At 46.3% G+C, this 22,930-nt stretch overlaps 1 protein-coding gene across 4 annotated transcripts in view; it reads right to left on the bottom strand.

Annotated features, from left to right (window-relative positions):
* MICALL2 (MICAL like 2) overlaps positions 1-22,930 on the bottom strand; it is a 47,179-nt gene that overhangs the window by 14,257 nt on the left and 9,992 nt on the right. For 2 of the 4 annotated variants that reach the window (XM_077918706.1, XM_077918704.1), the window contains exons 2-9: positions 19,078-19,126; positions 10,505-10,646; positions 9,445-9,623; positions 8,730-8,851; positions 7,352-8,032; positions 4,060-4,331; positions 2,570-2,648; positions 1,540-1,679 (exon numbers count right to left, since the gene is read on the bottom strand). In XM_077918706.1, coding sequence (XP_077774832.1) covers positions 1,540-1,679; positions 2,570-2,648; positions 4,060-4,331; positions 7,352-8,032; positions 8,730-8,851; positions 9,445-9,623; positions 10,505-10,646; positions 19,078-19,126 — 1,664 coding nt within the window. The remainder of the gene's footprint in view (positions 1-1,539; positions 1,680-2,569; positions 2,649-4,059; positions 4,332-7,351; positions 8,033-8,729; positions 8,852-9,444; positions 9,624-10,504; positions 10,647-19,077; positions 19,127-22,930) is intronic. The other 2 variants (XM_077918705.1, XM_077918707.1) reach the window with 2 other exon arrangements.

Below are 22,930 nucleotides of genomic sequence, written 5' to 3' on the forward strand. Positions count from 1 at the left end.
TTTGTGGTTCATGCTGTGGCCACAGACATGATATGTGATTTGACGGTGAATTTGGGGTAGCCCAATGCAAAAATCCTGAGATTCCATGTGGATCCGTGCTTTGTAACCATGTTTTTGCACCACGAAAAAGTGGGTGTGTGATATTTTTTTGGTGCAGGCTGTAGCCATGGACATGCTATGTGATCTGATGGTGAATTTGGGGTGACCCAATGCAAAAATCCTGAGGATCCATGGTCTTTTACCTCCCCCCTCCCAGGCAGCCTCCTTTATCTCTAGAGTCCCTTATCTCCCTCCCGATTGCTTGCCGATCAGCTGCTCAGCGGCTTTGTTTCAACACCCCCTTCCCTCTTTCTAAAAAATAAAGCACAATCTGCTTTTTGCCCCTGGGCAATTCGGCTCCAGGGACCACGCCTTCGCTCCATAAGACGCACAGACATTTCCCCTTACTTTTTAGGAGGAAAGGGGTGCGTCTTATGGAGTGAAAAATACGGTATATTTCCGGGATTTTGCCGCACGCTCATGCACAGAAGTGGTAGACCTGCAGGAAATGGGCTCCTTTGAAGACATCTTGAAAAACGGTTTCCTCAATTAGTTTTTCAAGCTGTCTTCCGGTGTGGAAATCCCACCTCCTAAAAAATCTTGCCCATTTGTCCATCCAACCTAAGGTTTACATATTTTGAGTAACTCAAATGCCAACCTTCAAAAGCTTTCTCAGGGTGACTTCCAAAAGTTAAGAACACAACAGAATTAAAACAAATAGACAAGCATAACATGGGTTGTTTTTTTCCTTTAAAAATAACTATCCCAAAACCAGGGGTGAAACATGAAGGAAGAAAAACAGGCACAACACTGCTTAATTCTGCCAAGAGTTACCTCTGAGACCCCGACCACACAAATTCTCCACTATGGACACACTGATAGCACCCAGGGCTACTGCAGCAAACCAGTTCTTCCCACTTTTATGAATCTGAATGTCTAAAATATGGAGCTGATCAATTTAAGCATCCTTAGATGCTGCTGGTTGACTGGCCAAATATTTCTAAGCATAACGTTCTGTCTAGCAGATGACTGGTGAGCTATGAAATTGCTTCAGATGAAAGAAAATGCTTATTCATGCCGTGCACTGTTAACCTGTGGAACTCCCTGCCACTAACTGGGATGGCTTTGAAAGAGGATTAGGCAAATGCATGGAGGAGATTGTTATCAGTGGCTACTGGCTAGGAGAATACCACAGGAGGAGAAAGGGCTCTTGTGTTTGAATCCTGCTTGAGGGTTTTCTGTAGACACTGGGTTGGCCACTGTGAAAACAAGATGGCCACTGATCCAGCAAATTCTCCTTATGTTCTTAAATCTGCATTAGCAGGGGTCTGGGGGTGGGGTCTGGGCTTTCTACAGGGACAAACCCCCCATTTTTAGGTTTTTTGACAGCCTCAATGAGGACTGGAGACTTGCTGAGGCAGTTCAAATCACAGTTTCTATGCCAAATTCTATACAAACTGCCCTGCTGCTGCACTCACTGCCTTTACAATGCTATCATACCAGTTTCCTGATTCGACGGGGAGGTTGTTGAATGAACTGGCTTTTTGTCTTTCTGTCCCGGACTCAGAGTTATGTCAATAGCTGTCTTGTGAACATCCGCAGGTTTGTGAGCGGTTCTGGGGTCACCGTGGCCAGGGACTCTGCAAAAGGAGGGAAGCAAGCATTGAGAGAAGGAGCCCAGGGTCCTCTAAACCCAACAACCCTAAAAGGGCTTTTGACAGAGCCGTTTATATCCTGCGCTAGACAAATAATGCAAACCCTACTCTAATACAAACCAACTTTCTGCCATCTGCCTTATTGCAGGGCAGATTCGAGGGTAAACCATACGTGGAACAAGTCTGCCCCTGCGGCTTAATGGAGGTAGAAATTGTCTCTCGTGTCTTGTTTCTACGGGGATATATGCTCGGTATTTATCACTCCTGTTATACAAAAATCTCCAAATGGGTCTGAACTTCAATGTCTAAAACTCCTGGTAGAGGACAAGGATCTAGAGATCACGCTAAGGGTGGCCAAATTCTGTGCGACTGCCATAAAACTTAGGGAACAAGCTGATTAAGGTTTTAAACGACAATTTTAGGTTATATTTTAGTGATCAAGATTTAATATATTTTTTTAACTGCCACTATATCTGTATTGTCTCTGTCATACCCAATTGCAATTCAATGTATTCCTGGTGTGTTTCATGATTTTCCTGATATTGTAAGTGAGACGGAACTGGTCTGTGGCCGTCATAAAAAAATTCATTCATTCAACCAACTTTCCATGCCAATAAAAGCAGAATTTTACCCATGCAATTTATGCAGACTAAGTTGTGCATACATTTCCTCAATTTTCAACAATTTATTCCGTGGGACATTGAAGCTCCAAACCTGACTGCTGGAATATTCCATCCTGGTTGCTCGACCAATTGTTTTGCCATATATTGCCTATGGCACACTTTTGTTGTGTGTGTCCGCCATTGTGTGTGTCTACAAACACAATATTATGTTCTCCACACAACCAAAATCCCCTCTTCTCCTGCCCTACTCACCTGTTTGCCACCGGCTTCAGCAGAGACCTCCAGTCCGCTGGCATTTCTGATTTCTCTTCCGCAACGCTTGCAGCTCCCGCTGGAGAAAGAATTCATCCACGAATGAGACTATAAGAAGGCAGCTATAATATGGTTACCAGATTTTTTTCAATGAATCTGAGTAGCAACAGGGAGGCAGTAGTGGGGATGGTGAGGCCCTCGTATCTACAGGACCGCCTCTCCTGGTATGCCCTGCAGAGGACCTTAAGGTCCATGAATAACCATAGTTTAGAGGGTCCAGGTCTTAAGGAAGTCAGACTATGCTCCACCAGGGCCAGGGCCTTCTCAGTGATGGCTCCGACCTGGAATGCTCTGTCCCATGAGACCAGGGCCCTTCAGGATTTAACCTCCTTCCGTCGGGCCTGTAAGACAGAGCTATTAAGCCTGGCCTTTAATTTGAATTCACCCTTTTATTTCCCTTCTCTTCCTTCCCCCTCCCCTTTTATGAAGATCACCCGGTCTGAGACCCCACAGCTAATTCTCCCCTGGCCTCCACGCTGGCCCAAGTAGGACCAATTCAGCCAGCTAGCCCTGGGGATTATCTAATTGATTTTTTATTTTTGAATTTTATTGTTATTCATGTTTTTATGCTGTATTTTATGCTGCTTTTATAATTAAGTGTTTTAAAGTGTTTTAAATTTGTTGTTAGCCCCCCTGAGCCCAGTTTTTGAACCGGGAAGGGCGGGGTGTAAATAAAAATTTATTATTTATTATAAAAGACCCTGGGCCCAAGCACACATGCATATTGTATAAAGGTGCAAAGCCCTTCTTTCGCACCCTGTGCAGTTTTTTGAAAAAACTGGGCAACTGTGTGCCGTCCGCCTGTCATTCCCGAGTCTTCCCCAATCTCCTTCCCCAATCTCCTTCCCCCTTCGTTTTGATGGATCAGGGGAGACTTGGGAGTCACGGGCGGGCAGCCGCTGCCCAGGAGGGGCCAGCCTGGCAGTGCAGTTGGCTCTGGCTGGCTTCAGGAGCTGCTCACTGCCGTGGCACAGGAAAAATGGCGGGCACCACGGCAGCGGGCAGCTCCTGAAGCCAGCCAGAGCCAACTGTGCTGCCAGGCTGGCTCCAGGCTTCTGAGGCTGCCACTGCCACGTTTCCCAGGGACAGATTTGCAAATCTGGGGACATTCCGGGGACGGAATTTGTCCGGGGACAGATTTGCAAATCCGTGGACTATCCCCGGGAACCGGGGACATCTGGTAACCCTAAGCTATAAACCTCTCACACAGAACATTGACCCTCCATGTGGGCAGCACAGACAGAATAGAATAAAAAAATTCCGTCCAGTAGCACCTTAGAGACTAACAAAGTTTGTTATTGGTATGAGCTTTCGTGTGCATGCACACTTCTTCAGATACACTTCAGGCGATGTATGGATTTCATGAAATGAATAAATAAATGGACAAAAATGCACTGCAATGAGTAAATAAAGCAAGGGCCACTTTTTACCTTTGGAGACCTTAACGTCCAGTTTATGCCCAGAATCAGCTGCAGGTCTGCTGGGGGGCTGATCCTTGAGCCTGCTCTGGGGGGCCACCCCGACGCCCGCTTTGCCACCCAGATCCTTGGGTGAACGTTCAAGGGCGGGTGAAAGAGCCCGGGGTCCTTTCCGTGGATCTTCCGTGGCAGCTGGCATGCTGACAGGCCTGGAAGGCTTCCAGTCCGAGATGCTTTTCATCTCAATATGCTGTGTGCCAGAGGTGGCTGGAGATGGCTTGCTGCTGAGGGCAAGAGGAGGAGATTAGCCCTTTGACCAGTGGGATGGACAACGGACAACATCCAGCTGACCACCAACCCCTCCCAGGGCTAATAATAATAATAATAATAATAATAATAATAATTTATTATTTATACCCCACCCATCTAGCTGGGTTTCCCCAGCCACTCCGGGCGGCTTCCAACAAAAGATTAAAAATACATTAAAATATCAGTCATTAAAAACTTCCCTAAACAGGGCATCCTTCAGATGTCTTCTAAACATTAGATAGTTGTCTACAGTCATACCTCATGTTACGTCCACTTCATGTTACCTTCTTTCAGGTTACGTCCCGTGGTGACCCAGAAGTACCAGAAAGGATTACTTCCAGGTTTCGCTGCTCGCGCATAAGCGCAAAATGACGTCACACGCATGCGCAGAAGCGGCGAATCGCAACCCATGCGTGCGCAGAAGCACCGCTGCAGGTTGCATTCTTTTCATGTTGCGAACGGGCCTCCGGAATGGATCCCGTTCGCAACCAGAGGTACCACTGTATTTCCTTGACATCTGGTGGGAGGGTGTTCTACAGGGCAGGTGCCACCACCGAGAAGGCCCTCTGCCTGGTTCCCTGTAACCTCACAGTGAGGGAACTGCCAGAAGGCCCTCGGAGGTGGACCTCAATGTCCAGGCAGAACAACGGGGGTATACTCCTTCAGGTATACTGGACCAAGGCCGTCTAGGGCTTTCAAGGTCACCACCAACACTTTGAATTGTGCTCGGAACCGTACTGGGAGCCAATGTAGGTCTTTCAGGACCAATGCTATGTGGTCTTGGCTTGGCAGCCATTCCCAGTCACCAGTCTAGCTGCCCACTAAGTCGCGTTGGGTAAGAACTTGTCTGGGAGGAAGCAAGATCTATTTTTCTCAGGCAAAGTGTTACTCAAGAGGTATCAGAAGGAAATGTTTGAAAATTGATGAACGGCTATTATAGATAGATAGAAGAGGATTTACTCCACTCAACTATTCTGAGGACAGGTTATAACAATGTATAAAAGCCATAGCAGAAATTGGTGATGCGTAGGGAGAAGGGGATGGATGTATTCTGAAATGAGAGTTGGAAAAGTTGTTTTGTTGAGAGCAGCGAAGGAGGAAGGAAAATAGAGGGGGTGGGAAGTCAGCTTTTAAATTTGAATTGAATTTGTATTAATTTGGTGACCATTTGTTAAAAATCACGGAAAATCAATAAAAATAATTGGCAAAAAAAGAGAGAGAAAAACTTGCATTCATAAAATTTCCACAATGTATATTGCAAGGCTGAAACTTCCATCCCCAATTTCCAAACCTAGTCTGTGATTTATTTAGTTCTTTTTTAACATGAGGGAAGTAGAGAAGAAATTTGTTCAAATTAAAATTTCTACAACCGCAGTAAAACATGCACGCATTTGCCTTGCTAGTGTATAGGATCCCAAATCAGAGAGGCAAGCGTTTTTCCAGTTGCATTTTTTTTTAGAAAGAGGGAAGGGGGTGTTGAAACAAAGCCGCTGAGCAGCTGATCGGCAAGCGATCGGGAGGGAGATAAGGGACTCTAGGGTTAAAGGAGGCTGCCTGGGAGAGGGGAGGTAAAAGCCCATGATGGATCCTCATGATTTTTGCATTGGGTCACCCCAAATTCACCATCAGATCACATAGCATGTCCACGGCTATAGCCTGCACCAAAAAATAACGCATCCACTGTTTGTGGTGCCACAATGCTGCTAAAACATGGTTACAAAGCACGGATCCACATGGATTCTTAGGATTTTGCATTGGGCTACCCCAAACTCACTGTCAAATCACATATCATGTCTGTGGCCACAGCATGAACCACAAAGATCATATATCCACTGTTTCGTTCAGAATATTTTTTTCTTGTTTTCCTCCTCTAAAAACTAGGTGTGTCTTATGGTCAGGTGTGTCTTATGGAGCGAAAAATACGGTGCTTCCGGGTTTGCCACTTACTTATCTCGAAGTTTACGTAACCGGAGGAATACGTAAGCGGAAGTAAAACTGTATATATTTTTTCATTGCAGCATGAACCACAAAAATCATATATCCACTGTTTCGTTCAGAATATTTTTTTCGTTTTCCTCCTCTAAAAACTAGGGGCGTCTAATGGTTAGGTGCGTCTTATGGAACAAAAAATACGAAGTGTGCTAGAGATTGGGGGAAATTGTGGAAAGAAGGATTAAAATTTTCTGCATGCAATGCCTTAAAAGTATATCATTTATATATAAATGATAAGTATAAGAAGATGATATATAGGTGGTACATGAAGAAAATGATATATAGGTGGTACATTACTCCTATGAAACTGGCTAAAATGTATAAAGTAAGTAATAAATGTTGGAAATGTAAAGAAAAAGAGGGAACATTTTATCACATGTGGTGGGAATGTAAAAAAGTGAAAAACTTCTGGGAAATGATATATAATGAGATGAAAAAGATGTTGAAATATACATTTATTAAGAAAGCAGAAGCATTTTTACTTGACATTATAGGAGATGATATAAATAAAAAGGATGGTAAGTTGTTTTTATATGCAATGACAGCAGCAAGAATATTATTGGCACAAAAGTGGAAGCAAGAAGAACTACCGACAAAAGAAGAATAGAGGATGAAATTGATGGACTATGCAGAATTAGATAAATTAACAGGAAGGATTCAAAACCTTCGGGACCAGAGATTCTCGGAAGACTGGAGTAAATTTATGGACTATTTGAAAAGCAACTGTGTTGAACAGATTACGCTAGTAGGTTTGCAAGAAGTTTTGTAAGGTGAATTCTTTGAAATAATGCAAGAAAGACAATGAGGAGAATTAATAGTTAAGGATAATTAAAGGTAATAGGAAATTAAGAAATGCATAATAAGGGATAAAAGAACGGAAAATCATCGGAGATGTTGACGGAAATCTAAAAATATTGTATAAGATGAGAAATTATGTTGCATGAACGTTGGAATTAATATGTTAAAAAATCAATAAAAATGTATTTTTTAAAAATGCACTTACGCGCTGGATGCCGTCGAGCTGGGCGAATCACTGCCAAAGCCACTAGTCCTGTTGGAGGAAGGCTGGAGCCCCGGCAAAGCCTGCATCAGGATGTTCCGTGCTCTGTCCTTCTCGCCGACATCCGGACCGGTCCCCGACGTGTGGGTCCCGGAAAAGGATGTTCTCCCGGAGACCCGAGGAGGATTCAGAAGAGAACTTTGGTTTTTAACCGGCTCCGTTTTGCTCGGAGGAAGTCCCGAGCTCCCGGATCCGGCCTGGAAAAAATTCTCCCGTGCCTGCTGTGTTTTGGCGGACGATGGTGTCCAGCGCGGTGGGGACGGAGAAGGGCTGGAAACAGCTAGAGAATCCGGTTTGTTCCCGGTAAGGTCTGACCAGTGCGGACTTGAGCTTGCGGACGCAGAGCTGCCTTTGTAATTCCCAGGGTTCGGTGGCTCAGAAGCTGCCGATTTAACGGCACTGCTCATTTTCACGGACGGCGTCTTGGATTCGAGTCCCTTCAAGTAGTTCTGTGCGGCGGAGGCAGGAGCGGGAGGTTTATCCTCCCTGGGGAAACCCCTCGCGCCGGAAGACAAGGAATCCCGGAGGGGCGTTGGTTGCTCGTGCCGGGTACAGACAAAAGTGCCGGCGTGGCTCCCAGCTTTGTAGTTTCCCGACTGCAGGGTGCTAGAACACTCTTTGCACCTGGGGCGAAAAAGGGCAGCATTACAATAACAAATATCTCCTGGCAGAAATAGAATGATCCTTGTAAAACAACAAATAAAGAAGAATGGGAACCTTTTACAAAGTACAGTGGTACCTCGGGTTACAGACGCTTCAGGTTACAGACGCTTCAGGTTACAGACTCCGCTAACCCAGAAACAGTGCTTCAGGTTAAGAACTTTGCTTCAGGATGAGACAGAAATCGCGTGGTGGTAGTGCGGCGGCAGCGGGAGGCCCCATTAGCTAAAGTGGTGCTTCAGGTTAAGAACAGTTTCAGGTTGAGAACAGACCTCCAGAACGAGTTAAGTACTTAACCCGAGGTACCACTGTATTTAAAGAAACAACAAAATGAACTGGACTCCTTGGCAGGTTTGGAATAAACATACACAATTTTTTTACTGGTAACATATTGAGAGATTCATTAAGGATGTTTACAATTTTATAATATGCAGAGAAGAATATGTGCTGAGAAACCAGAGGGAGGAGCTGAGGGAAGTCTGTGGGGGTGGGAGGGGTGTTTTTTTTTATATTCGAATGAGAATATTTTTTTTAAAAATTGGAAAACTAATAAAATTTTGTTTAAAAAACAAAAAACAACCCAAAAACAGCAGCAGCAGCAGCAGCAACCCAAACAGAGAAAAGGTGGAAACAAGGTGCGAATGCCACACCTGAACAGTACCTGAAGCAGTTCCTGTGATAAAGCTTCCCTTCCACCAGGAGGCGCTGTACCAGGTGGACGTGGTTTCCGCAGGTGGCGCAGTTGCTGCTTCGCATGTTGCTTCTCTCTGCTAAGACACGTCTCTGGGGGAGAAAAAGGCAAGAGAGAAGTGAACCTGAGACCCGACTCAAAGGGTCCATTTAATCCCGCCTCCCGTTTCGCACCGCAGCCAATCAGGTGCCTCCAGGAAGTGGACAAGCCACTGGTTTCCAGAGATACACTGCCCCTAGACGTGAAAGCTCCATTCTTGGCTAGGTAAAGGTAAAGGGACCCCTGACCATTAGGTCCAGTTGTGGCTGACTCTGGGGTTGCGGTGCTCATCTCGCTTTATTGACCGAGGGAGCCGGCGTACAGCTTCTGGGTCATGTTGGCAGCATGACTAAGCCGCTTCTGGCGAACAAGAGCAGTGCATGGAAACACCGTTTACCTTCCTGCCGGAGTGGTACCTATTTATCTACTTGCACTGGTGTGCTTTCGAACTGCTAGGTTGGCAGGAGCAGAGACCGAGCAATGGGAGCTCACCCCGTCGCAGGGATTCAAACCGCTGACCTTCTGATTGGCAAGCCCTAGGCTCTGTGGTTTAACCCACAGCACCACCCACATCACATCCAATTGTTGTCGACAGGCCCCCTGCCCCTCCATTTAGCTTCTAGGGCAAAAGATGGCGGGTCCATACCGCTGCCACCGGTGAGTTCTCCTTCGCCAGATTGCGAGAGGCTGGAACGGTCTTGGGTTCGGATGGCGGCAGGACTCGCGGGGGCTTGCTGGGGGCCACCGGTTCAGAAACAACCTTCTTCCCCGTCGGCTCCTCGCTGGGCACGGAAGAAGAGCGTTTTATGCCAGACATTCCTCCAACTGTTGGGAAAGGAAGGCAAAAAAAGTCTCAGGACGGAAGCAGGAAGCAGGAGTGACCTAAAGTGGTTAGTCTGACCCTTATATTTCCCTCCCCTTATGGTTTTGAAGAGGCTGCATTTTAAATTGCATTTTAACCTGTATTTTAAATTGCTCCCCCCCCCCATTATGTTTTTACTGTAATTTTACTGTAGTTAGCCGCCCAGGGAGGGCGGGGTATAAATAAATTATTATTATTATTATTATTATTATTATTATTATTATTATTATTATTATTATTATTATTATAGATGAATGCCCTAAACTGAGAAAATGTCAGCAGAAAACTAATAGATCTAATAAGCAGGGGGCTGCAATCTTTCAGTGTAACACAACCGCCTTTGCAAACCTGGGAGCTCCAAATGTTTTGGAGAGCAACTCCCATCAACCCCAGTTTGGGGAAGACTGGCTTAATGGATCTCACTGGGCTGTCAGGGGAATAAGTAGCCCAGATGCAATGAATACCACATTCCTCCCGCCATACTTTTAAAGCACAATGGGTACCACTTTAAAACATCATGACTTCCCCCAAAGAACCCTGGGAGTTGTAGTTTTTTGAGGGTGCAGAGCATTGTTAGGAGACCCCCGTTTCCCCTCACGGAGCTACAGTTCCCAGAGTTCATTGGGAAGAGGGGTCAATGGTTAAACCACTCTGGAAACTAGTTCTGTGAGGGGAAACAGGGGTTTCCTAACACCCAGCCATGACTAACACAGCGATTGAAAGCTGTCACTTCCATCTAGTTCCATCTAGTTGTTGTTTTTTGAAGCGTTCATGCCAGCTGCGGATCTATTTTCAGACAAAAGATCTGCAGGAGAAAAGGAAGGGGTTAGGGAAAGTTACTTACTTGGCGACCGTCCGTGGAAATAGTTATAATATTGGGAGACGTAGGTGAGGATGCTCAGTCTGTCGGGCACTTTGAGAGCGACCATGTCCTCAGCGTCCAACAAGGCCGGGATGCCCAGTTCCATTTCGGCAACTTTGAAAGCCTATCGGTCGCAAACAGAGGAGATAAGGAGACCTGATTGTTGCTTTGTTTTGAAATCCCAAACCAATGAGAGGCCAGGCCAAGCCACGGTTTACAAAGCTGAACTATGGTTTGCTACAAGATCTAAAGCAGAGCTCCAAAACTTGGGTCTCCAGCTGTTTTTGGACTACCATTCCCATCATCCCTGACCACTGATCCTGCTGATGGGAGTTTATTTTACCTCTGTGGGCCAAGTGGATTACTTTGAAAAACAAATTTTGAATTTGTGCTGGTGGCGCTGTGGGTTAAACCACAGAGCCTAGGGTTTGCTGATCAGAAGGTCGGCGGTTCGAATCCCCGCAACGGGGTGAGCTCCCATTGTTCGGTCCCAGCTCCTGCCAACCTAGCAGTTCGAAAGCACAAAGTACAAGTAGATAAATAGGTACCGCTCCAGCGGGAAGGTAAACGGCGTTTCCGTGCGCTGCTCTGGTTGGCCAGAAGCGGCTTAGTCATGCTGGCCACATGACCCGGAAGCTGTACGCCGGCTCCCTCGGCCAGTAAAGCAAGATGAGCGCCGCAACCCCAGAGTCAGCCACGACTGGACCTAATGGTCAGGGGTCCCTTTACCTTTACTATTACTTTAGAGCTGAAAATTGAATACATTTATGTATGAGTTTACACGTATAACATCTGAGCATGGACTGCTTTACTTCTCTTGTGCCATATGGGTCACTTTAGGAAATAAATTTTGTATCTGTAGATTGCCAACACCTGTTACTCAAACCAATATTGTGCTTGTCCATCTAATCCTGTTTTGTAACAGTCGCTGCTTACTGCAACCACTACTATACTATGTTCAGGGAAGCTTTTAATGTTTGATGTATTGGAGTATTTTAATATTTTTTTTTGGAAGCCGCCCAGAATGGCTGGGGAAGCCCAGCCAGATGGGCGGGGTACAAATGATAAATTATTATTATTATTATTATTATTATTATGCTATAAGATCCACTATCCTGTAATATTACATATGGTATGTACAGCTGTTTGTGGTTTTTTACATTACTTTTGCTGTAAAAATGTGTGAGATTAAGATATTGTATTTATTTGCATTACCTAATTTGAGCTAATTTGAGCATGCACAGTAGTCCAGAGAAAATAAAAGAGGAAACAAGGAGGAATGCTTTTAGGAAGCCCTGGAGATCATAAACAGGAGAGGCAGGATTTACCATCTCCTTGTGAGCTCTCTTCCCGGCCCTTAGATTAACAAAACTAACAATAGCTACATCAAAGCTAACTATCATCTTTATGACTCAGGATGCCTAATGAAGCAACGGCAACTGATCTGTGTACAGTGGTGCCTCGCAAGACGAAATTAATCCGTTCCGCGAGTCTCTTTGTCTTGCGGTTTTTTCGTCTTGCGAAGCACGGCTATTAGCGGCTTAGCGGCTATTAACGGCTTAGCGGCTTTAAGAAAAAGGAAACAAACTCGCAAGAACTCGCAAGACGTTTCGTCTTGCGAAGCAAGCCCATAGGGAAATTCGTCTTGCGGAATGACTCAAAAAACGGAAAACCCTTTCGTCTAGCGAGTTTTCCGTCTTGCGAGGCATTCGTCTTGCGGGGCACCACTGTATTTGGAATGCTTATACGTGCCTGTCGGGTGTAGAGAAAGCAAATGGCAGAGGTGGAGAGGCTTGTGGGATTCAAGCAGAAACTATTGTCAATGAATCAAACCCAGTCAAGGCAATGCTTTCATTGCTGACACAAATGGCTTGCTCCATATTTCATAATTCCTCATAGCAATCCTACCTGACCCCCACACTCTGGATATTTGCACCCCTACATCTGTGCATCTGCGTGGAATCCCCCCCTTTGGCGAGGGTGCCTGGCCCTAAAATTCTTTTAAAATCAAAGAAATAAATTTGCTTGATTCTGGAGCTCACTGGGAAAGTTTTCCTCTCCCTTCCTCCTCTTTTTTCCTTGTGTGCCCTACCATTTGCCGTACTTTTCTGTCTGTAAGACGCCTCCATGTATAAGACGCCCCTTATTTGGGGGACTGGATTTTCGGAAAATGGGGGGAGATGGCAAAAAGTTGTTGAGCTTTTTGGGGGGACGATTGCCCAGAGTCGTTGAGCTTTCCTTGGGAGTGGGGTTTACCAAGGGTTGTTGAACTTTTTTTAAGGGGGGAATGCAGAAAATCGGTCACCTGCGCGTGTCGCAAAATCCGCCTCCCGTCTGTCCCCTCGCCACGTCAGCCAATCAACACAACCCGTTGATGCAGCGACCAATCACATGCACAATAGCTGCTAAGAGCCAATCAAACGTCCACCCTATGCACTATCCATGTATAAGACGACCCTCACTTTTTAGCATGATTTTAAAGTAAAAATGAACCTAATCTTTTACACGGAAAAGGACGGTAAGTTTGCCAGCCTGAGAAGCAGGGGCTGCCTGCCTGCTGTTGTTAGTAAAGGCAACTCTGGGATGAAAGAGCAAGGTTTTAAATAAATGACAACAGCAAAAGCAACAACATCACTAAGTCAAAGACCATTGTTTCCATCTGTCCACTGCAGCCAAGGCTGGTGGGAGGTGGTCCTCCTGGGTCTCAACTGGCGACTTTCCACGAAGCTCCACCATCTTGAATCCATTACAGTTTTACACAGCTGAGCAGAGAGATCTTAAAATCAGCTTCCTGGTTGCGTCCACCCCCCTCCCGATTTGTATTAATGCTTGGCCTGTTCTAGACTCCCCCTCCCCTCGTTTTCCCAGAGAACAATATCTGACTTTTTCTTTTTCTTTCTTTCTTTTTTTATACTTTTATTTTGCTTTAAACAAATACATATAAATATAAACAACCAAAATTACAAAAGAAAAACCCTTAATAATAATAATAATGGAAAGCTAAAAAAATCTACAGTGGTACCTCGGGTTACATACGCTTCAGGTTACATACGCTTCAGGTTACCGCTAACCCAGAAATAGTACCTTTGCTTCAGGATGGGAGCAGAAATCGTGCTCCGATGGCAGCGGGAGGCCCCATTAGCTAAACTAGTGCTTCAGGTTAAGAACAGTTTCAGGTTAAGAATGGAACTCCAGAATGAATTAAGTACATAACCAGAGGTAGGTAAAGGTAAAGGAACCCCTGACCATTAGGTCCAGCCATGACCGACTCTGGGGTTGCGGCGCTCATCTGGCTTTATTGGCCGAGGGAGCCAACGTACAGCTTCCGGGTCATGTGGCCAGCAGGACTAAGCCGCTTCTGGCGAACCAGAGCAGCACACAGAAACGCCGTTTACCTTCCCACCGGAGCGGTACCTATTTATCTACTTGCACTTTGGCATGCTTTCGAACTGCTAGGTGGGCAGGAGCAGGGACCGAGCAATGGGAGCTCACTCCATTGTAGGGATTCGAACCGCTGACCTTCTGATCGGCAAGTCCTAGGCCCTGTGGTTTAACCCACAGAGCCACCTGCGTCCCATAACCAGAGGTACCACTGTACATGGCATAAAACATAAGCTATTATGGGAAAGGAAAAAGGAAAGGAGGAGAAGAAGGAGGAAGGGAAAAAATGAAAGAAAAAAAAGGGGGGAAGAGGAAAATGAGCCAAAACACAAGAAGGCTCGTCTATTGTACGCTTCCGTCAAGGTCACAACAGATCATTATTATTATCAATTCTCTCTATCTGCATTCCAAAGAATCCCTCATCTTGGTATCAGGGAACATTTCCCTATGCGGTATCATTCTAAACATAACCAGGTCTTTATTGATGAACCCTTACCCCCTAGGTCATTATTTAAACATTCCCATTCTTCTTTCACCATCTTTTTAGGTTTATCTCTTATTGCATTCTTTTTCTTTTTAAGGCTTTAATGGCAAGTCACAGATACAGCAGCTTGCTTTCACCCAACTGCTTTAAAGAACAAAATGTAAATATACAGGGCTTACGGCAATGGGGTGACCACCATGTTTTGGGGGGCAGAAAATAAGAACTTTGGGTGAGAAGAGAGACCTCCCACAGCCCCGGCAACCACGTCTTGCTGTGGTTCAGCAGGGTCAGGTACGGACGGATGAGAGGCGTCCCTTAATGGCTATACTGCAAGTGGGCTAGCCCAGCCCAGCTTGATGTTCTCCAGATGTTGGCTTAGGCTGATGGGGGCTGGAATTCAACAACAGCTGGAGGGTGTCAGGATGAAGGAAACCGCAGGAGGCAATGAAGAGATCTGCTGGTCAAGGTTGCATGTAACAAAAAAAATACCCTGTGTTGCAAACACAGACCAACTTAAGCAGTAAGAGGCAACGTATGGCTAATAATGTTCTAACAACATATATACCGTATTTTTTGCTCTATAAGACTCACTTTTTCCCTCCTAAAAAGTAAGGGGAAATGTGTGTGCGTCTTATGGAGTGAATGCAGGCTGCGCAGCTATCCCAGAAGCCAGAACAGCAAGAGGGATTGCTGCTTTCGCTGCGCAGTGATCCCTCTTGCTGTTCTGGCTACTGAGATTCAGAATATTTTTTTTCTTGTTTTCCTCCTCCCAAAACTAGGTGCATCTTATGTTCTGGTGCATCATATAGAGTGAAAAATATGCTCTGTGTGTGTGTGTATAAAACCTGTATTATTTCAAAGTTCTTGAATAGAAACATATGGTGGAGATACAGCTAATAAAATAAATGAATATTGTATGAACAAAATTGGAGATGGTAGTCAATCGAGGCAAACAAGCCTGAAGAAGTGTGCATGAACACGAAAGCTCATACCAATAACAAACTTAGTTGGTCTCTAAGGTGCTACTGGAAGGAATTTTTTTATTTTGTTTCCACTACGGCAGACCAACACGGCTACCTACCTATAAATAATTTCATAATTATCTATGTATTATAACCAAATCAGCAATTTTTGTTATAACTGTAAAAACTACTCTGAAAATTTATTATTTCAAAAATGAAACCTTCATCTGGTTGTGAATATTAAGATAATACCAGCAAGAATGAGTCTTTCTGTAAAAAAAAGAGAGATTTAAATCAAGTCTTACCTTACTGTTTAGGGAAGTTTTTAATATTTAATGTTGTATTGTTTTTAACACTTGATTGGAAGCCGCCCAGAGTGGCTGGGGAAACTCAGCCAGATGGGCGGGGTATAAATAATAAATTATTATATTATTACTGACTAGTGATTTAAATCAAGCCTTACTGACTAGTGATTTAAATCTTGATTTAAATCGATTTGAGTTAAAACAAATCCACCCTGCTGTGGAGTATGATAATGTATTTTCCTTGCCAGCAGGAAGTATGGGGTCTGTTTGTATAGATGCCTTTCTGCCTATTCTGGCCCAGCCCAGTCCAAGCATGAGGCCCCCAAAAAGTCTCCCACAAGGGAATGAAGCACCCCCATGCTTAGCTGAATTAAGGCCTGGTTTCGGGGCTCAGGAATCAGAGGCAAAACAAGCCCAGAGGCAAAGGGATGTCAGAGTGGCCTCTTTGTGGCATCATCCCAGCGCTCAGCGGAGGGTCAAGTCACTAGTCCTCATGGAAATATTCTCTGGCAAGGGCAGGCTGAGGATGAGGCTTCTGAGGCTCGTGCTGAACTGATTCTGGGCTGAGGCCAAGGAAGCTCTCCTTGAAGAAGCTGCAAAATCTGAAGCCCGTCTTCTTCACAAGGCACATTCCATTCTGAATGCATTCATTCATTCATTCATCCAGCCAGCCCACATTCAGATTTCTGGAGCCAGCACAGAGCCAGATGGGTGGTCCGAATGCCGTGCCTCTGTTGGGAAACATCTGTGCAAGACAACAGCTCCCTCCCCCCACCACCATGCATGCAGTGATCCAGAAATGCAATTTTCGGTAAACACAAGCGAATGAGCAGGGCACGGTCCAGTTTCCAAATGGGAAGGCAGAGTCTAGGGAGAGGTTGCAAAAAAATAAAATATAGAAGCCAGCGAGGTGCAAGGATAGCAGGGTCAGATTGGAGACTGGGGTGATCTTGCAGACAGTAGCCAGGTTTCTGCAACACGCAGTGAGGATTCGCGAATGTTGCACAACAGTATTTTAATCGTTAGATGCAGATTTTGCTGAGTGATTCTGTTGTACCGAACCTTTCAGAATTTTGTTTGTATGGCAATAAAGGTTTGAGACCGGGGTGACCCAGGTTCAAATCCTACCCTCTCCATTCAGTCATGAAGCCAATAATAATAATAATAATAATAATAATTTATTTATATCCCACCCTCCCCAGCCGAAGCCAGGCTCAGAGTGGCTAACAACATTAAAGTAATAAAGGTAAAGGTAAAGGTACCCCTGCCTGTACGGGCCAGTCTTGACAGACTCTGGGGTTGTGCGCCCATCTCACTTAAGAGGCCAGGGGCCAGCGCTGTCTGGAGACACTTCTGGGTCACGTGTCGAGCGTGACAAAGCTGCATCTGGCGAGCCAGCGCAGCACACGGAAACGCCGTTTACCTTCCCGCCAGTAAGCGGTCCCTATTTATCTACTTGCACCTGGGGGTGCTTTCGAACTGCTAGGTTGGCAGGCGCTGGGAGCGAGCAACGGGAGCGCACCCCGCCGCGGGGATTCGAACCGCTGACCTTTCGATCGGCAAGCCCTAGGCGCTGAGGCTTTTACCCACAGCGCCACCCGCGTCCCCCATTAAACAGACCGCGTCCACAGCATTCTAAAATCCATTCATTATAAAATTGGTTCAAATCAAATTAATAGCAACTATTGGGCTAGAGTTCTGTGAAGAATTACCAAAGGAGGGGGTCAGGCTGTGCCTTGGCCAAAGGCCTGGTGGAACAGCTCTGTCTTGCAGGCCCTGCAGAGAGATGTCAAGTCCCAGAGGGCCCTAGTCTCTTGTGACAGAGCATTCCACCAGATTGGGGCCACAGCCGAAAAAGCTCTGGCTCTAGTTGAGGCCAGCCTAACCTCTCTGTGGCCTGGGACCTCCAATATGTTTTTGTTTGAAGACCGTAAGATCCTCTGTGGGACATACCAGAAGAGGCGGTCCCGTAGGTATGAGGGTCCTAGGCCGTATAGGGCTGGTTAAAACCAGCACCTTAAACCTGATCCTGTATCCCATCGGGAGCCAGTGCAGCTGGTATAGCACTGGGTGAATGTGATCCTGCGGTGAGGACCCCGTAAGGAGTTTCGCCGCGGCATTCTGCAACTGCTGGAGTTTCTGGGTCAGTCTCAAGGGCAGCCGCACGTAGAGCGAGTTACAATAATCAAGCCTGGAGGTGACCGTCACGTGGATCACAGTGGCTAGGTCAGGGCGAGAGAGGTTAGGAGCCAACTGCTTAGCTTGGCAGAGATGAAAAAATGCTGCCTTCGTTATAGTATAGCTGAAATCTGCGCCTCCATGGAAAGGGAGGTGTCGAAGATTACACCCAAACTCTTAACAGATGGTGTTGGCACTAATTGCGCCCCCGCAAGAGATGGTAGTTGCCCCCCATATCGTCCCGACCCAGCCAAAGGACCTCTGTCTTCAAAGCCTACTGGGCAAATCTATGGCTAACTTACCTCACAGGGCCGCTGTGAAGATAAAACAGGAAGGAGGGCCATCTATGCTGTTCCACAGTCCTCAGAAAAAGGTGTATGTGTGTAGTATTTTTTTATTTGTTTGTTTATTGCATTTCCACCCCACCTTTCTCTTCAAGGAGCTCAAAGTATCATGCATGGTTCTCCACCTCCTCATTTAATCCCAAAACATCCCTGTGAGGTAGGTTAGGCTGAAAGGCAGTGACTGAACCCCAAGGTCACTCAGGAAGCTTCATGGCCATGTGGGGATTTGAACCCTGTTCTCCCAGGTCCTAGTCCGGCCTCTCCACTTGCCTCACAGAGACACATTTCCCCAAATCCACGTGGATACGCTTATTCTTCAATCCTTCACCTCTCCCCCTCAAACAAATTATAAACTTGCAAAACCGCCTTGAGGATCTGGGTGTGTATGAGTGTTGGTGACGGCACAGGCATTGGCCAATAGACACCCCTGGTGTCTAGCTTTTCCCTCGCTGCACTTGACCACGTTGGAAATATTGCAGAACTGGTTTTTCAGAGCTCGGACAGAAAAGGGCGGCACTCTATGTCCTGAACAGTAAAGGATATTTTCTACACTAGCCCACGGCTCAAACAAATTCCTGATTTTCTTCTCTGGCAACATGGCAAACGAGCGGCAGCCTTTGGTTCGATTCAGGGCACATTGCCAAGCCTTTTGTACAAAGTGGCAAACGTCGATTAAACAGGTACAGATGGAGGAGTGTTTGAATTGACCCAAAGGCTGCCAGATGCAGGCAGAATGGAAGAAGGGTTAAGTTTCTTGGCACGCTGTCTTAATTTATGGTCCGTTTGTTTTGATCTAATCTGTCCAGGGCCAAAGCATGGGGCAGAGAGGAGGGGCAGAGAGGCACCCTGAGGGCACAGAAAACATGACGTCACAGCAGGAAGCAGAACTGGAAAATCTTACCAACTGGTTGTTTTCGTAGATGTTTTCTTTGCTCAGAGCATCGAAGTTTCTGGAAAAGAAGGTCAAAGAGAAGGGAGGTTTAAGCCAAACAAGTGAGACCGGGCACCGAGAACTTTATTCAGCTGGAGAGTGGAGCTTGCGATCCTGCCAGGTGCAGGGACCTGAGTTTCAATCCCTGCAGGGATTGTCGCAGGCAAAGCAGCACCCAGCAGGATCGAACCCTCAGCTCGCCAGCTCCGCTCACCATTTAGGGCGCCGTGATCTTGCACTATTTCCTCAGCGTTTTCCCCGCGGCTGCGATCTTGTGCATTTTGAGGCGCCATGCCTGAAAAGCACTTTTTCAGGGAGAGATTGCAGCGTGAAATCACAGCACCCAAAATGGCCCTCATGTTCTCGCTAGGAAAAAAAGGGAATACGACACCCCAGAATATGGCGTCCTGGTTTTTCCCTTTTGATGCACTGGAGGGTACGAAATGGGGCCTCCTAAGAATTCCCAGCACCCTTAACAAACTACAGCTCCCAGAATTCTTTGCAGGGGGGAAGCCATGCCTGTTTAAAACGGCATGGTGCTGTTTTAAATGTATGCTGTTAATGTGGCCAAGGAAGAAGGTAAAGGTAAAGGTAAAGGGACCCCTGACCATTAGGTCCAGTCGTGACAGACTCTGGGGTTGCGGCTCTCATCTCGCTTTATTGTCCGAGGGAGCTGGCGTACAGCTTCTGGGTCATGTGGCCAGCAGGACTAAGCCGCTTCTGGCGAACCAGAGCAGCACACGGAAACGCCGTTTACCTTCCAGCTGGAGCAGTACCTATTTATCTACTTGCACTTTGGCGTGCTTTCAAACTGCTAGGTGGGCAGGAGCAGGGACCGAGCAATGGGAGCTCACCCCGTCACGGGGATTCGAACTGCCGGCCTTCTGATCAGCAAGTCCTAGGCTCTGCGGTTAAACCCACAGCGCCACGCGTGTCCAGAGAAGCAGGTAGATACGTTTATTAAAAGCACCTTCCAGACTTGCTGAGGAACATGAACTGGTGCAGCCGCCCCCAAATCCTATAACCGCCACCCCCAACTCCAGGCATCTCCAGAGATCTTGAACTACAACTCCCTTAAGCCTGAGGAATGCTGGCTTGCACTCGCCTCTGATCTCAGACCAAGCCACAAGCAACCAATTGTCCACTGAGCGGGTGGGTGACTCTGTACAGGAATACCTTGGTTCTCAAATGCCTTGGCACTCATACAACTTGGAACCCAAACACTGCAAACCCGGAAGTAAGTGTTCTGGTTTGCGAACCTTTTTCAGAAGCTGAACATGCTCTGTTTTGAGGGTTACGCTTCCATTTTGAGTACAGTGGTACCTTGGGTTACATACACTTCAGGTTACAAACGCCTCAGGTTACAAACTCCACTAACCTGGAAGAGTTACCTCAAGTTGAGAACTTTGCCTCAGGATGAGAATGGAAATCGTGTGCCAGCAGCGCAACAACAGCAAGAGGCCCCATTAGTGAACACACGCCTCTAGTTGAGAACAGTTTCAGGTTAAGAACGGACCTCCGGAATGAATTAAGTTCATAACTAGAGGTACCACTATACATGGTTTATTGCTTTCATTTTATGGATCAATGGTCTCGTTAGATAGTAAAATTCATGTTAAATTGCTGCTTTAGGGGTTGTTTTTAAAAGTCTGGAATGGATTAATCCGTTTTGCATTACTTTCTATGGGAAAGCCCGCCTTGGTTTTGGAACTCTTTGGTTTTGGAACGGACTTCCGGAACGGATTAGGTTTGAGAACCAAGGTACCACTGTACTGGGAAGAACTGGGCACTGAGAGCTAGCAGGCCTTTTCCACGGCGGTTTTAGGGAGGCATGACTCAGGACCGATGAGTCATCAAAAATCAGCTTGAGAACACATTTCCTCCGAAGGCATAGCTGGTTGGGCAACGCAGACGCCGCAAAGCAGCCAAAAAAACCACGCTGATCTTTGCTCTTTATTACTCCGGCTCAAGACTTGAAAGGAAATCATCACCACCGGAGCTTTAAGTTTATAATCCTGCTGCAATTTGGAGGCAGCGCCCTCGCTTTCTCTTTCATTTCTACCTGGGCATTAACCTTAAGACCCACCTGGCAGGTGCAAAGTTTGGCATGCAAACACAGAGGTTGGGCAGGGGAGGAAAGTCCCCTGCTGGCTTGTGTGTCCAGCCACAGATAAGCACACTAGAGCAGGATAGTAGGGCGATAAAAGGAGAGGTGGAAGAGATGGAAAGAAGATAAAGTCCCTGCCAGAGAAGAATGGCGGATGAAGTTGATGGACTATGCCGAAATGGCTAAAATGACCGGAAGAATCAGAAATCAGGAGGACCTTTCCAATAGTTTGACCGGCTGTGCAATGGTTAGAGCAGACTTCCTCAACCTCGGCCCTCCAGATGTTTTGAGACTACAATTCCCATCATCCCTGACCACTGGTCCTGCTAGCTAGGGATCATGGGAGTTGTAGGCCAAAAACATCTGGAGGGCCAAGGTTAAGAAAGCCTGGGTTAGAGGATTGAATCCTGCTTCAAAACCCCACTCAGCCACAAAGTTCACTGACTAGCCTCAGGCTATTTGCTCCGTCACAGCCTATCCTACCTTACAGGGCTGTTGTTGAGGACAAAACAGAGAAGGGTCCAGAGGAAAAGTGGGATACAAATATAGTAAATGAAACCATAATGACAAGCAAATAGCAGTCCTAGTATGTTAATAATAGTAATAATAATAATAATAATAATAATAATAATAATAATAATAATTTATTATTTATACCCCACCCACTTGGCTGGGTTTCCCCAGCCACTCTGGGTGGCTTTCAACATAATATTAAAACACAATAGTCTATTAAACATTAAAAGCTTCCCTAAACAGGGCTGCCTTCAGATGTCTTCTAAAAGTCTGGTAGTTGTTGTTCTCTTTGACATCTGCTGGGAGGACGTTCCACGGGGCGGGTGCCACTACCAAGAAGGCCCTCTGCCTGGTTCCCTGTAACCTCACTTCTTGCAGCGAGGGAACCACCAGAAGGCCCTCTGCTCTGGACCTCAGTGTCCGGGCAGAACGATGGAGGTGGAGACACTCCTTCAGGTATGCTGGACCAAGGCCGTTTAGGGTGTTAAAGGTCAGCACCAACACTTTGAATTGTGCTCAAAAATGTACTGGGAGCCAGTGTAGGTCTTTCAAAACCGGTGTTATGTGGTCTCAGCGGCTGCTCCCAGCCACCAGTCTAGCTGCCGCATTCTGGATGAGTTGTAGCTTCCAGGTCACCTTCAAAGGTCGCCCCACATAGAGCACAAACTGAATTCACTAGTCCATCTTACTTGACGTTTGCACATTGCTACTGTTGCTCTCCAGTTTTCTGAACTGCCCTTTGCTGGAATGTGAGTTTATCCTTTCCTGTACATGCAAACAACACAGATGAAGAGAAGCTGGAAACAGTTGCTCGGTTGTCCTCCGCTTCCCCGAAGGATCCTGCCCCTACTCGCATCTCAGCTCAGGGCAAGGAAGGACAAGGGGTCTGAGGCTGACCCTGAGTCACTGACCCCCACATTCCTGTGGCAAGTTTCCAGCATCACCATATCAACATCCTGGGAAAGGCTTGACCTGTTGATTTCTGCCTGTCATGCAAAAAGCCCCACTCAGTAGAAGCCAAGCGATTTCCTCAAGGGCATGCGGTCTCCTCTATCATTTCACAGCTGCTTAAAAAAGGAAATTTTTGCAAGCGCTGTAGGAAAGGGGAGAAGCAGCACATAATAAAAGTGCCCCCTCCAAATTCTACACAACTATTAAAGGCACGGGAGTTCAAAGAGACCTGCCTGGTGCAGTAATGAAACT

The sequence above is a fragment of the Podarcis muralis genome, chromosome 14, assembly GCF_964188315.1.
Source record: "Podarcis muralis chromosome 14, rPodMur119.hap1.1, whole genome shotgun sequence".
NCBI classification, from domain to species: domain Eukaryota; kingdom Metazoa; phylum Chordata; class Lepidosauria; order Squamata; family Lacertidae; genus Podarcis; species Podarcis muralis.